Below are 16,142 nucleotides of genomic sequence, written 5' to 3'. Positions count from 1 at the left end.
GATTTTTGCTACCTGGACCAAAATGTTTCACTTTTCATCTAAAAATCACTATGCCAAGGGAGATATTGTCTTGTTCTTTGCTATGAATAAAAATTCATGTCCAAGAAAGGTCCAAAAATGTGCACACAAAGAAAATCGCTGTGGGCCCTCTCTGAGGATCAGGAGCGATTTTACCTTTCCTGGGCAAAACTCCTTCAATTTATCATCTTTGATCAAGTCTGGATACCTCATTATGCTCATTCTATCCTTCACCATGCTTTTGACATCTTAAGTCGACCAAATAAGGCTAGCAATGACCCTTATAAGATTTCTCGTTGTGGGCCCTCTATGAGGGTTAGGAGCGATTTTTATGTTTTCAACAAGGTCCTTCATTATTTCAAGTCAAAACTTCTTCAGGCGGGTGGAGAAAGTCATTTATTTTCCATTTATGATCAAAACTTGGTCTCTTTTCATTGCAAAATGAAGGAAATCAAAATCTCGCTGTGGGCCCTCTCTGAGGGTCCGTAGCGATTTTTGACTTTTTGAACTCTCTGTCAGGATAATTTTATGGAATATAACATTTAAGTATAAGTTCTTATACTTTAAGTTATATTCCATATATACTTTCAGGATGTTTGAGAGCGGTTTCAGACCTCCAGGAGCTATATTGCAAAATCTAGTTTTTGGAGGATTTTCAGTTTCCAGACTTAGCCAAATTTCAGGATCAGGACTTTCAGACTTCATCACTCACCAACTTGACCTAACTCAAGCAGAACCTGCTATCCAGGTGATCCCCTTGGCGACACTCAAAATGCAAAGGCTAACTGACAAAACCCTAAAAAACCTAAAAACAAACCCTAGAAAGCAAAAAGCAGGGGTCCCCATTTGCAATGGGGCGCTGTGTGAAATGGTCACAACATCTAGAGCCACCTTGAATAAATGTTCCTGAACATTTCAGAGATAAAGACTCAATCGACACCTAGAACCTCCGAAAAATTCAACCTAGCTCATCAAGAGATTAGAAAAAGTACTCAAAGTGGAAGAAAAATCTTTGACCAGATCTAGACACTTAGTCTTTGATTACCCAGGTGTGTGCAAGTGTATTCATTCCTCTCGACAAGACAATTATGACCTTCAGGTTCCCCTATGATCGGCTACGTAGTTTATCTGAACTTCAAAAGCATCCTGGATAGAGCCCCGCTGCCAGTCAGACGTCCATAGTCTCGACGAGGTTATCGCCGCAAGCTCACGAACATTGCTCCATTGCCAGCCAAGCGTCTATAGCCCCGATGGAGTTATCCGTATATTCCCCTTAGCCAATTTTGATATTTCATTGTATTTCATTTTTCTCTTCATTTTTCTCTTTCATTTTCTCATTTTTTCCTTTTGATATTGCTTTTCACTCCGTCAATTCCTTTGGCTCGTAAGCAGTGAAGCTTACCAGGGTTTGAGGATTGCGGTGGCACTGAAGTCAGATTTTATATTTTTCACCAATCACAGCTTTGCCTGAAAACCATAATGACTCGGAGTCCATTAATGTGTGAAGATATAGTAATCAACAGATGTCGGCATCAAGATACAGAAAATGATTCCCTTCCAAGTCAAATACAGGTCCTGATCAGATGATAAAGCTAGAGAGGAACAACCTCGGATTCTGAGCACTTCATGAATAGATATCTAAGAAATGAGTCTAACATAAGATCCAGGATATTGCCATTATGCGACCAACAACACAAACGCCTTTCTCACAAGATAGAGGCTCCCACTCAAGACACCTAAACTAAAGCAAACGACCGACGGACTGACCCAAAGCAAACTAAGCTAAAGCGCACACCCAAAGCAAACTATCTAAAGCAAACAACTAAACTACCTGAGCCACACAAGATCATGAGTCAAATGACTCAAGGCAAATTAAGAACAAGGCTCAAAAGACCCCTAACTAAAGACACGAAAAGAAAACCTACTCTAAACCTATGTACAAGACTCCTAGACTCAACACGACTCAAAGAAGCAAAATATGTACACGACTTCACATGATTTCTCAGGTTGTGCAACAGGAGCATGGCAAACGTGATGGTTCTCAATCGGGCAAATTCATCCTTAAACACAGAAAAGCAAACTCTCACCATGCATCTCTCATACTCAAGCAAGTTTTTACTCAAAATGATCAACTGAGGTAATTCGTTAGGACAATGGTCAATCCAGATGCAAGTTGTTTTCCCAAAATCCCCATAATCAAAATCATAATAACTTTCAAAGCTAAGATTAAGGAAAGAGACAACCTGGCATATTTCTGGCTCAGATGGCACTGCATTGTCGGAAGCGAGGTCACCAACTGCTTCAGGAGGTCGCCATTGAAGATGAACTATTCTGCAAGCATCCACAACATGTTGATCTTGATTAGGAAGTTCTTCTTGAAACAAGCTCAACGCTCCTTCAAATAGCTCAAGATTCTCTATTTTCACTGAGACATCTTGCATAAACCAGGCATCTTCATGAAATTTTGTCAGCATATCTCCAAAAATGAGAGTCTCCTTGATGGATTGAGCCTCAAACATTTCCTCTAGTCGATCAAAGATAATCTCAGGTGATGTTTCGTCTTCAAGCATAGTCTCAGGAGGTCGGAGTTGATGATGGATCATATCACTCACAGTAACTTGCTTATCTTGAAAAAATTTTGGCAGTGATTCCATTTGTACTTCTTCTACAAGATCCTTCAATGTTTCCTCAAATAGCATAATGGTGATGAAATCTTCAAGCGCCCCTTTGAATTGTTCTTCATATCTGGGCTCACTTAACATGTCAACTTGATTGTCTTCTTCAATGAGGCCATTTGAAACATCCTGTAATTCAATCTCAAGGATCTCCTTTTGTAGCATAAACGAGAATTCTTCAAGGAATGAGTCATTTTCTTCTTTAATTGCTTGTTCAACTCCTGGATCTTCCTTTATCACTGCTTGAGTATTCTCAACTGACTCTTCAACTTTTGTTTCATGATTTTCCTTTTCAGGTGCAAGGCATGGCGGGCTATCCACTATAATACATTGTTCCTCAGGTGCATTTGTATTGTCAACGTACAACTGATCCTTCTCACAATCAGATGCCGGAGCAATGTCTTGTTCATAAGTCCTCCTGAATTCGGCTGCGAGATGTGAACCCCAAGATCTATTAATAATACATTCTTCCTCGGACAAAGTTGGCATTCCAAACTGGTTTCTGACTTGATTGATAGCCATTTCACATACTGAGCAAGTAAATTCAAAGTGAGGTGAGCTGTGAATTCTACACCACAATGGTAGCAATATGTTCTCTAAACGTAATTCACCATTCAAAATGAGCCGACTCTCGATCATCCACAAGAAGCTTAGAAGAGGATCCTTGCTTTCTGGGACACTGAAGCCGCCTTCTTCTGTTTCTAGCTTGGGGACATCCCAAAAGAAGATTTTTCCCTGCACTGCCGATTCCATCCTTGATAAGTACTTCAAGCAATGCATTTCATCATGTTCCTCTGTCTCGTGAACTCGACACTACCCGGGCCTTGCAAACTTGGACAATCTGCGTGGATAAAGCTGTGTATCTAATCTCCACCAAAGTTCAAGAAAATCAACTTGTTGCCCATCGCGAAACTGTTGCCGCTCCATTGAGAAATCTTTTCTTTTTTTGATTTTTTGATTTTTGATTTTTTTGGATTTTCTGTTTTTCACTTTTTTTTTTTATTTTCTATTTTTCACTTTTTTTGGATTTTCTGGAATAAGAGAGATCTTGAATATCTCAGATTCAACTTGAACGTTCAACTGGTTCCAGCTTGATTCCTTCTTGCGTAAGTCCAACTGACGATCCAGCGATCACCTTCCTTCTTTGTATCACTTCCATCGAGTGTTTGAAAAAGCTTTCCACTGATCTTCCTTGGATTCAAGAGTTCGCGTTCGCTCACCTTTCTTCTGCTTCAATTCTGTTGAGCGTGGAGGAGGGTAAAAAGCTCTTGGATAACTCCTTGCGAATTGATAGGATCAATTGTTCAAACAAATATCACGATCCGCCCTCCTTCTAGCGCCAATTCTGTTGACGTGTTTTTTGTACACTATCAAACACAGAATAAAATACCTAAAGGGTACCTTATCCTCTCTTGAGTAAAGCCTCTGAATGCTGAAGATATCGCGAAAAGGATCAATCAGGGTGACTTCAAGGTTCTTCACTGTAGGATCTCTACGTGTGGATAAGCTCTCTGTGGTATGATGTGATTTGCTGGAATCACAAGGGGACTTACACTTGATGATTAAACGTCTGATTTGCTTTTAATATTGCTGGAACACAGGATTTTACTAGCTTTGACTTGAAAAAAGGAAAAAAGGACGAGGGCGAGGAAAGGATCTAATTCTGATACTAAGAATGTAAGAGCAATGAATGATCTTTGATGAAATTCTAACTAAGTCTTGTTTTGACATCCCGGGACCATCTCCACAAGGTTAGTGCGATATTCAAAGCAAATCAGACGTTCAATCCTCAAGTGTAAGTCCCCTTGTGATTCCAGCAAATCACATCATACCACAGAGAGCTTATCCACACGTAGAGATCCTACAACAAAGAACCTTGAAGTCATCCTGATTGATCCTTTTTCGCAATATCTTCAGCATTCAGAGGCTTTGTTCAAGAGAGGATAAGGTACCCTTGGGTATTTTATTCTGTGTTTGATAGTGTACAAAATACACGTCAACAATTACCCACGTGCTGAACAGCTTGTGATTTCTTCAATTTATTTGCAATCTGTTTGCAGGAGGGTTTCAGTAGTTAGAAGTGTGATATTTTGGGGTTTAAGCATTGTGTTTGTTGTAAGTTTATGGCACCTTTGTGGATGTGGGTTTTCTGCTAATTCGTTATAAATCAGTTCTATGAAAGTTTGCTAAATTTCGGTGTGTTTTCAAAGTTCATTTCTATTGCCAATTTGCACTATTTTTTTTGTTTGCAAGTTTTAAATAAAGGAGTATCAAAAAGGTTTTCAAATCTGATATTGTTATTTGTCATGGGAAATTGCAAACAAACAATTTCTTTTTGGAATGTGGTTGGCATGCAAGCTTCTGCAGACATCATCCATCATCATTTGGGATGTAATCAAACCTTGTTCAAATGGGTTTTATCATATTTCAGTTTTGAGTATTTATGTTTTGTTTATCTTTATTTTTCTGCATTTTTTCGAGCAACTGCACAGTTATAGAGCTCAGCAACACAGGTACAAAGATCAATTGCGCAACTCTAGGGCTCAATTATGTAGCTTCTAAGCCCAACTACATAGGTTCACAGATAAATTGTTTAGGTCTTCTGGGTTTGTTCCAGTTTGCAATTTTGGTTCAATTTGGTTTTTTGGTTAGTTCCAAAGGCTATAAGTGACTCTATATCCCGTCAATTTTAGTTTTTTGTGCCTGATTGGACTTAATTTGGCTGGATTGGTGTTCATATGCCCTTTCCTAAATTGGCTTGTGAAAAGGAATAGTGATTTTGAGGTTATGATTCAGTTTCAAGACTTTACCTTGTGATTGGTCTTTGTTTGGAAGTTCTATTTGAAAATTGTGGAATCTATTCATGTATATAGATTTTTTATGTTCCTATTTGTATATCATATGTTTCATGGTGCTTATTTTGAGCCATAGAGGATAGGTTATCTAGGTGCAATAAGGGGGAGTGGCACCCTATCAAGGTCAGGGCCCAAAGTGGCAGCCAAAATAACCCATAGGAGAGTAGTTTAATAAGTGATAACATTAATAAAATTTTGGGTTGGGTTTACACACTAATAAGATAATGTTTTGTGCCCCACTCATGACTTTGTGTGCTCGTATAGTCAGAGAATGAGATTGAGATGGTCTATCCGTCTAGAGAGGCGTTTGGAACTGGCATGATTGTGCAATACCTTGTCTTCATGAAAGGATTGTATGAGTGCCCAACAACCTGGTCCTATCAAATCAAGCTCAGTTTTCTATCACAAGTGCACACCAAATCCCTATTCTCAAATTTGTACTTTCTGTCTTAGTTTTTCTCCTGTATCAGACTGTTATTACTACTTTTATCATTGTCTTCATTCATCTCACTAGCTTAGTTTTTTATTTAAATATTGATTATTCATTTATTATAGTTATCAACTAATGTTAGTAAGGTATTTTATGGTAAGTTGTGTTGTGCAATAGAAATACATACAAGGAAAGGTGAATTGGGTCTTGATGGTGAAAAATTGTAACCTATAATATAATCGTGTGAGAAAGATACAATGAAAATTCTAAATTAGATGAAATAGTTATGAGTGCATAGAGTGATTGGAATTATAGATCTAAGTTTTGAGTCAATGTAACTTGTAATCCTATCCATTATCCAATGCATATTTTCCATTCTTCATTCCTTCTTATCCAATCATTTGCATAAATACTTACCCTAGATCCATCAAATCACCCATCTCATTCGTTACCCTACCAATGTCTTTGAGCATACTTCCAATGGCCATAGTCTATTCTAGCATATTTTTCAAGGGTACCATCCAATCAAAAAAGATGCTTGAGTCCTTCCTCCATCTCCTATCTTCCAAAAAAGTCAAAAAAAAGAAAAAAGAAAACAAAATTAAAAAAAATATATCGCCTTGATAAAAACCAAGCAAACATGCGTCTAAGCCAAAGGATGTTGGGTAACAGATAGAATTAACTTTATGCAGACAAGTAAATACCTGCCAAATCTTTCTTCTGATAAAGGAAGATTTTATAGGTTGCAGAATGCAAGTTATACACTTATTGAAGGAGTGCTTTTTAAGAGCGTTGTATTAGTAGTGACATTAGGGAACCCACAAGAGGACTTAGTTTATGAAAATGTTATCTTCCGCTTGTGCATTTGTTTTATATATATGTAATAATAATAAGTGTCCTTATTATTACTATATATACAAATATCTATATATATACATAACGAATATTTATTATTGTCTATACAAATCAAAATATGAGCACCGTATCCATAAGTGTCGATTATATTGATCATTTCATTTGATCAATATGAATCGACTTTTCTTATAAAGAAATCCGATATATATTTATCATCGTGCATATCGACATAAGTCGATCTCCTTCAAAACGATTATGGAAATCGTTGTTGCACGTAACAACAATGATTAACGATTTGAAGAATCGTTAAATACTAAACGATAAGAGAAATCGTGGTTGAATGTTAAACCGAATAAATAACGATTAAGATATTGTTGCTTTGCACAAACCTTAGGTATAGAGACATCGCAATGAAGAGGCATGTCTCCACGTACGTAGAGGTATGTCTCCACGTACGTAGAGGTATGTCTATCCATTGACATGCCTATACCGTAAGGTATATAATATGATGCAGTTCGAGTTTAATAAGGCAAGTACAGTAATCATAAGTGCAAGCCTTTTAGATATCGATCTGCCTCATATAGAAGACTCTCATATAAATTATGCATTAAGTTGTGTTCCCTTCATATGTGCAGCAACCTGCATTCAAGAGTTCATTGACATATTAGTAAAAAAAATAATAATAACTGTTTACATATCAAATCTGATCCAAACTTTAACATGGTATCAGAGCTAGTTTGAAGAAAAGATCCGATCAGATTTATAGGAGGGAAACAACCAAACTTCATTAAAATCTCTAGATTTCTATATTCGTCAAAATGGTGAGTGGAGTTAGGCTAGAGGACCGACTTGAAGGAGCTGCAAATTTTGTATATTGGAAGTTTAGAATAATGCTCACATTAAAGGAACATGAATTAAACACTCGTGGAAAAGGCCTTACCCATGCCCGATGAAGAAGACGAGAAACTTCTTGGACAAGAAATAATAATAAAGCTATGAAACTATTGGTGGATGGAGTAAAAGATCACATTGTTCCAATTATCTCAAAATTAAATACTGCTTATCTAATGTCTTCAACACTAGAGAACATGTTTGAGAAAAATAATACTAGCAAGGTTCTTGCTCTAAAACAGCAACTACACCACATCAAAATGAACCAAAGTGAAACTATCACTTCATATTTCATGAGGATAACGGAACTAAGAAACCAATTATCTACTATTGGTCACACATTCGATAGCAAGGAATTGACTATGTTCGCACTCAACGGACTTCCCACTTCTTGGGAATCTTTTATTCAAGGAATTAGTGCTCGATCCAAACTCCCCAAATTTGATCGATTAAAGACTGATTGTATACAAGAAGAGTCCAGATTGATTACTAGAGGGACTGGAATTAACTCCCAAAATGAAGAAATGCAAGTCCTAAACACTCAGTCTCACAAAAGAGGAAAGAGGAATAACTTCAAGAAGAGGAGAGGCAAAGACTCAACCAGGAAGCAATCCTTCAAAAGGAAGAGGGACCTATCTGAAGTACAATGCTTTAGATGTGATAAATATGGTCACATTGTTGTAAAGTGTCCTAACAGACCTAAGCCTCAAGCCTCAATTGCTGAAGTCGGTGAGCCAAACACAGACTCTGAAAAACTTGTATTCTACTCTGCTCTATCCAGTCAAGTATCAACTAGCCTCAACACCTGGGTAATAGACAATGGGGCATCTCGGCATATAACAGGGTTCAGAGAGCACTTAGACACTATGATAGAGAAATTTGATGAGGAAGTCGCAATTGGGGATGATTCAAACTACCCAGTGAATGGGATTGGAACTTGTACGATTCAACTAAAATAAGGCATTGCCCTTCAATTGACAGATGTGCTATTTGTACCAGGCATCAAACGCAACCTAATCTCAATATCAGCTCTTGAAGATAAAGGATGTAGATTGTAGAATCACCTTCATGGATGGAAAAGTCTTAGCCTGGCCTAAGAACTCAACCATCAAGAAGGCTCACACCATTGGAGTTCGACATGGTCGCCTATACAAACTTTGCATCTCTCCTTCACAAGCACTTATTCATGAATCTTCTAACACTTGTGAACTGTGGCATAGAAGATTAGGGCATCTTCATTTTTGTGCTTTACCCTCTATAGAGAAAATGGTGGCAAGGATACCTAAGCTGACTCAAGAACATGAAGGAATCTGCAAAGGGTGTACCTTAGGAAAAAAATACCAAGGGCACATTTTGTAATAGTGAAAGTAAATCAAAAAATGTATTAGAAATTGTTCATTCTGATTTATGTGGACCCATGTCAGTACCCTCCTTAGGAGGATTTTTGTATTATGCCATTTTTGTAGATGATTACTCTAGGAAGACATGGATATATTTTCTAAAGTGTAAAGAGTCTGATGAAGTCCTTAAAAGGTTTAAGGAATTCAAAGCTTTAGTAGAAAACATCTCAAGTAGAAGTATAAAAACTCTTAGATCAGATAATGGGGGGGAATACATCTCTGAAAAACTTTTAAAAAATTTGTAATAATGTTGGGATTAAGAGGGAGTTCACTGTTCCTTACAACCCTCAACAAAATGGGGTTGTAGAAAGGAAAAACAGAACTATAGTAGAAGCAGCCAAAGCCATGATGCATGACCAAAACCTTCACACCTCTTTCTGGGCTGAAGCCTCTAGTGCTGCTGTATATATCCAAAATAGATGTTCACATTCCTTTCTTGACAACAAAACTCCTGAAGAAGCATTCACAGGAATAAAACCTGACATAAGTCACTTAAGAATTTTTGGCTGTCCTGTTTACATTCACATCCCTAAAGAGAAAAGATCTAAATTAGAACCCTCTAGGAGAAAGGGAATCTTTGTTGGGTATAGTGAAACTTCTAAAGCTTAAAGGATCTATATTCCAAGTCAAAAACAAATTGAACTAAGCAGGGATGTAATATTTGAAGAAGATGTTGCATTCAAATGATCTAAGGATGTTAATGAAACAGAAGATGAATCCCCTCAATACAGTGAAAAGGATCACTCCTCTGAGATTCAGAATGAGACTCACTAACCAATTGAAGGCAACACTCACATTGAACCTATGGACTATATGGTTGAACCTAGGGACACTAATGTGACAAAGAAAAGACCACTACGGGCCAAGAAGATGATTGAGGAGGCTGAAAATTATGCAGCTTCAAAAGGAACTTTCAGGGAAAGTAAAAGACCTAATAGATTCTCTAGCTACATTGCTCTAATGAGTGAAATCATTAATTCAAAACCCTCTACTATGGAGGAAGCCTTCCAACATCAAGCCTGCAAAGAAGCCATGACAGAAGAGTATAAGTCTATTATCAAGAATGATGTCTGGGGCATTGTGCCTAGACCTAAGAACAAATCAATAGTGTCTTCTAAATGGCTTTTCAAAATCAAACATGCTGCAGATGGAAGTATTGAAAAATACAAAGCAAGGTTTGTCGCCAGAGGTTTCTCTCAGAAAGAAGGAATTGATTACGAAGAAACTTTTGCTCCTGTTGCCCGATACACTTCTGTCAAAGCCGTGATTGCTATTGCTGCATCTAAAGGATGGAAAATCCATCAAATGGATGTAAAGACCACATTTCTTAACGGTGTGATAGAAGAAGAAGTCTATTTGGAACAATCTGAAGGATTTGTAGTACATGAACAACCTTCTCATGTTTTCAAATTGAAGAAAGCCTTATACGGGCTCAAACAGGCTCCTCGAGTGTGGTATGAAAGGATAGATCACTATCTATCAGGACTTGGCTTCTCAAAGAATGATGCAGATCCAAATCTTTATTTAAGGTAATCAATGGAGATATGTTAATTCTTATCCTTTATGTTGATGACTTGTTAATAATAGGCGAAGAGCATCTCATCGTCAAATGTAAACAAGAACTTGCAGCTGAATTTGATATGAAGGACTTAGGGCCTCTACACTATTTCCTCGGTTTAGAAGTGTGGCAGCAAACTGATGAGATCATTCTAAATCAAGGAAAATACACCATTGACATTCTAAAAAGGTTTGGAATGATGGATTGTAAGTCTATGTCCACTCCCATGGAAACAAACTTACACAAATTAAGAGAAGCAGATACAAGTTCTGAACCAGCAGATTCCACATGTGTACATCATTAAGAAGTGACAACTTCTGAATGATAATCACTTGTATTTTCAGTAGTTATTGTTAGGTGACGACTTTACGATAACTCTGAAATCTATCATGATATATATCATATGGTTGATATCTATGAACATGTCATGATAGTGCATATTTCTTATAACAATTTTATCATAAGGTTGATATCCTGAAATTGTTGAGATATATCATGGTGGATATTAAGTGCTTAATATCTGTGAGTATGCCATGATTTCCATACATCCCTATGGTAGGCATCATATGGTTGATGCTAGTGCACATACAATATTGGGCATTTTGAGTCTTGGTAAGTATCATAAGTGTTGATACTTGTAGGCCATTGCTCTTGATATCATATAATGATCTCTACTACACGATGAGTAGTTTCCTATATACAGATAAAACTTGTAATCCTCCTCCCTAGCTAAGAGGGAGTGTTGATGTTTTATAGCTTTGGTCGGAGAAGTCTCATATGTATAAGTAATGCATATTAATGTTGACATGAACATATATATATATATATATATATATATATATATATATATATATATATATATATATATATATATATATATATATATATATATATATATATATATAAGTGTCCTTATTATTACTATATATACGAATATCTATATATATACATAACGAATATTTATTATTGTCTATACAAATCAGAATATGAGCATCGTATCCATAAGTGTCAATTATATTGATCATTTCATTTGATCAATATGAAACGACTTTTCTTATAAAGAAATCCGATATATATTTTATCATCGTGCATATTGACATAAGTCGATCTCCTTCAAAACGATTATGGAAATCGTTGTTGCACGTGACAATAATGATTAACGATTTGAAGAATCGTTAAATACTAAACGATAAGAGAAATCGTGATTGAATGTTAAACCGAATAAATAACGATTAAGATATTGTTGCTTTGCACAAACCTTAGGTATAGAGACATCGCAATGAAGAGGCATGTCTCCACGTACATGGAGACATGTCTATTCATCAACATGTCTCCACGTATGTAGAGGCATGTCTGTCCATTGACATGCCTATACCGTAAGGTATATAATATGATGCAGTTCAAGTTTAATAAGGCAAGTACAGTAATCATAAGTGCAAGCCTTTTAGATATCGATCTGCCTCATATAGCAGACTCTCATATCAATTATGCATTAAGTTGTGTTCCCTTCATATGTGCAGCAACCTGCATTCAAGAGTTCATTGACATATAAGTTAGTTAAAAAAAAAAAATAACTGTTTACATATTCTGATCCAAACTTTAACATATATATATATATATTTTGTCGTCCACCTGCTGTCCCCAAAAAATGGCCCTTGGACTGCCATCCTCAAAATGTGTCCCCCACCATCCCCATCCCAAAAACATCATGGAACATAGATAAAAAGCATAAATATATACATATTTGCAACCTAAATCTAGGAATATTAAAGGGAACATACATATTTCCTAAAAAATTTAATGTAAAAGAATATTTATGAGCCTTATACAGTATTAATAAACTTAATATTATAATATAATAATAAAATCATCAATAAATTATAACAACATTGTTATTATTATTATTATTATATTATTGATTATAAAAATTCATTATCATGACCTATTCATATCATTTTCCATATTAATATATTAACTAATTAATATTTTCCATAGGGATACTGGTTTTAGCACCAATAGTTTTGGGAATAATGTCGAGAGCATTATTAGTAGCAATTGACATAACCAAAGTAAGCAAATGTCCCTTTACTAAGGAGATATTACTCAAGGCAATAAGTTTTCTGGAAAATGCTAAGAGTTGGAACCATAGCTGCGAGAACTAAACCAATTGCAAGGAACCAAATATTTAATGTCTTTTATACACCATGTTTCCCTTGGCACATGCTATACCTATCCAATGGAAAGGAGCTTTCTTAGGTAATACACTTTGAAGTAAAAAACAGTGCTAAGAAATTAATTAACACCATGCACAAACAACACTCGCAAAAACCCAAAAAAAAGATTAAAAACATCAAATAAATGTTGGGTTCGTCGCAGGTTTTAAGAAATCCCTTAAGTTCAAAGTGTGTTCACTTGGGTTCATCTATGGCAAACACAAAGGGAAAAAATAGGCCCTTGGTTGGATACCACACTACGCCAAACTAGGATCCAAATTAGAAGTGGATCATACCTAGATCCAGACATCTGAAGGGAAGAACCGATAAAATAGGACTATGATATGAGTGAAGCACTATGTTGTCAGCTCAAGTTAAGGTTCAGTTCCAATGGTTTGCTGATTTATATATATATATATATATACAAAAAATGTACAAAATTGAGAACACAGATGATAGTGATAATTGATAATTCAATGTCAAATGTCAATTCCATAGATATCAATAATCATCAAATTGTTCTCCATCAAGTGCATCAATGTCATTAATTAATTTGTTAGAACCACATGCAATACCAATGCCACAACCAATACTACCTCCACTATTCAAGTCCTGTGTAGCAACCTCATGCTCCTCATCCTTGGTCGAGACTGAGAAAAGTTGTGCAACAAAAGAATCTAAGTTCACATACTTAACGGCTTCATCCCCATGTCCCCTCGTACATTTTTTACTTTTGATGTGTTTTTCTAAATCTTTTTTTTTTAACTCACTTTTTGCAAGGCACCCCCAAGCTTGCCCTAGGAATGTAAGGCAGCATGTACATTCAAGACATACCCAGGCCAAATGGATTCTAGGACATTCCCTTGTTAGATCCATCCAAGGACCAGAACCCATATTGGGCCAATATGAGTACGACAAGGCATCTTGAACATTACCTAGCAACATAGATGAAGCATAATACTTAAAAAGAATAAATAGACTTGAAGAATTCAACATTCAATATAGCACATAAAAATGAAAGCTTACATGTCTTTGGGTTATGAAATAAATCACAATCCATGAAAACAAGGTTACTTCACTCTAAAACTAAATTATTTCTACCAAGAGCATAAGCTTTTGTTAGTGCAATTCTCTCAAAATCAGATTAATTCAAGACCCATAACATCACAAGTAGAAATGAAAATGAATTCCTAGTCACCTCTATATGCTATACAAATTGGCGATGAAATCGGTGAAAGCAATCTTTATATTGATGATACATTATAAAGCAACAAATAATATCATCATATAAACTCATATCTATGTAAATGTAAATTCATAATTTGCATTTTAAGGGGAAAGTATTTGACCAAAAATCTATAAATATATTGCATAAAATAGATTACTAAAAATAATATGAATAATAACTACAGATTATATCCATTTGTAAAGACACTCACTAAAAAGATGAAGAACATTATTAAACCAACCTGGAGGCGTTTTGCTATAGCAACAAAAGGTTGAACATCTCCCCTAGTGCCCACAATAAGCATTGCAATATTCAACTTTGGGATTGCTTTGACATGTTGATCTCCTTCATCCACTAGATTGTCAGGTCTTGTATCAGGCACATCTAAACCAAGCAATTCTGATGCAACTGGAGCACTACGAGCAACATCAACTTCCACAGTGCCATCATTTTTTATTTTGGCAAGGTTCTCAATGAGTATTTTCTGCAAAACAAAGACAGGATATTCAATATTCCTCACATTAATCTGTTTACAATGTGGAAACAAACCAAATTAAAAAAATAAGAATAGGGCTGAAAAAAAAATTCCAGCCTCATAATTTTAAGGATTATAATTACTAAAAAATTGAATGCACTATCAAGAAAATTAAAATAAAATGTCATCATCAAAACTACTGTTTCAAATATCAATATTTATAAATAAAAATAAGCTTCATTTAGATGAATTCTTCATTTGAAATTCTATTGAAGTGAATTTATTTAGCAAACAAAGAAACAATGCCATGCACTAACACATATAATTCCCCGGTTATAAATCAATAAGAAATGACATTAAATTTTATAGGTCAGTCAAGACATTTTCTAAGAGAAAACCTTTATTGAACCATGCCTACTTTCAAGCAATCAATGCATACCAAAGAGCCATTTGTTTGAATTGAACCAGATTGATCAGCAACCAGTTGACATTCTCTAATGGCAATCCTCCATAATTTTTGAGGAATCAGTGTAATACAAAGAACCAATTATTTCAAATAAACAAGATAGATTGCCAATCAAGCTTAGGATATCAAATCCTTAAATCTCTTACAAACTTTTACCCAGATTCAAATTAAAAATGAGTTATTACTATCAAAGTATTAATTACGTAAGTTTCATCTTCATGTGCTTAGATTCACAGTTACAATAATTAGCCTACCATCTCAATTTCAAAGTTGAGAACTGAAAAACACACAGGAAATATAGAGAGGGGGAGGGGAGGGTGGGGTGAATCAGTATTTCAATTTCTTACACATTCAAATAAAACACATAGGAACTTAATATGAGCAACCATCAAGACGTTAAAACCAGATTTCGTGTGGAAAACCCTTTTGGGTAAAAAACCACATATATAATAGCTTTCATTAACAGAAAAGGGCACCAACCCAGATTACACAAAAGAGCACCAACTCTACTAGACACACTAGCTACAAAGATGAAGCACCCACTCCACCAGATATTAAGCACCAACACACAACAAAAACAGTTAACACTGAGAATATCTTATACACTGCTCTTCAAATCAAAAATCAAAGCACTTAACAAAATTTTCAGCTCCTGGTATTCATTCCTTCACAAACTTATACGTCTTTCACAGAGCACCTCTGAATGCAAGTTCCCAATGCTTAGAAAAAGTATGTAAGGACCAGAAAATGGAGTTACAGCAGTCCAAAACTTACAAAGCAGCACCTTAAATGTGATGTCAACTTAGTTCAGGCATACAAGATATATCAACATGTATCAAGGAAATGACTTGGTCCACTCACACAGAGATTTATCAATATGTTTCTCTCCACAGTAACCTCATATAAAGTTGTGAGAGTATATGACAGAAATACCAGTTTAGGCTCATAGTCAATATGGCACAGTATAGCAGTCGCACAGGTATTGCTTCTCATGGCAAATCAACACTACTTCAAAATATGAAATACAGCAACTTCTATTTAAAGTGATACAGTCTTATGATGAACAGCCCTCACCAAT

General features: G+C 35.8%; 1 protein-coding gene across 5 annotated transcripts in view; it reads right to left on the bottom strand.

The window, feature by feature from the left end:
• The window catches only part of LOC131035868 (sterol 3-beta-glucosyltransferase UGT80B1), a 182,506-nt gene that overhangs the window by 131,408 nt on the left and 34,956 nt on the right, over positions 1-16,142 (bottom strand). For all 5 annotated transcript variants that reach the window (XM_057967618.2, XM_057967620.2, XM_057967621.2 and 2 more), the window contains exon 4: positions 14,365-14,607. In XM_057967618.2, the coding sequence (XP_057823601.1) occupies positions 14,365-14,607 (243 nt within the window). The remainder of the gene's footprint in view (positions 1-14,364; positions 14,608-16,142) is intronic.

The sequence above is a fragment of the Cryptomeria japonica genome, chromosome 8 (assembly GCF_030272615.1).
Source record: "Cryptomeria japonica chromosome 8, Sugi_1.0, whole genome shotgun sequence".
Taxonomy (NCBI): domain Eukaryota; kingdom Viridiplantae; phylum Streptophyta; class Pinopsida; order Cupressales; family Cupressaceae; genus Cryptomeria; species Cryptomeria japonica.
The sequence above is the reverse complement of the archived record's forward strand: the minus strand, read 5'-3'. Positions and strand labels throughout refer to the sequence as shown.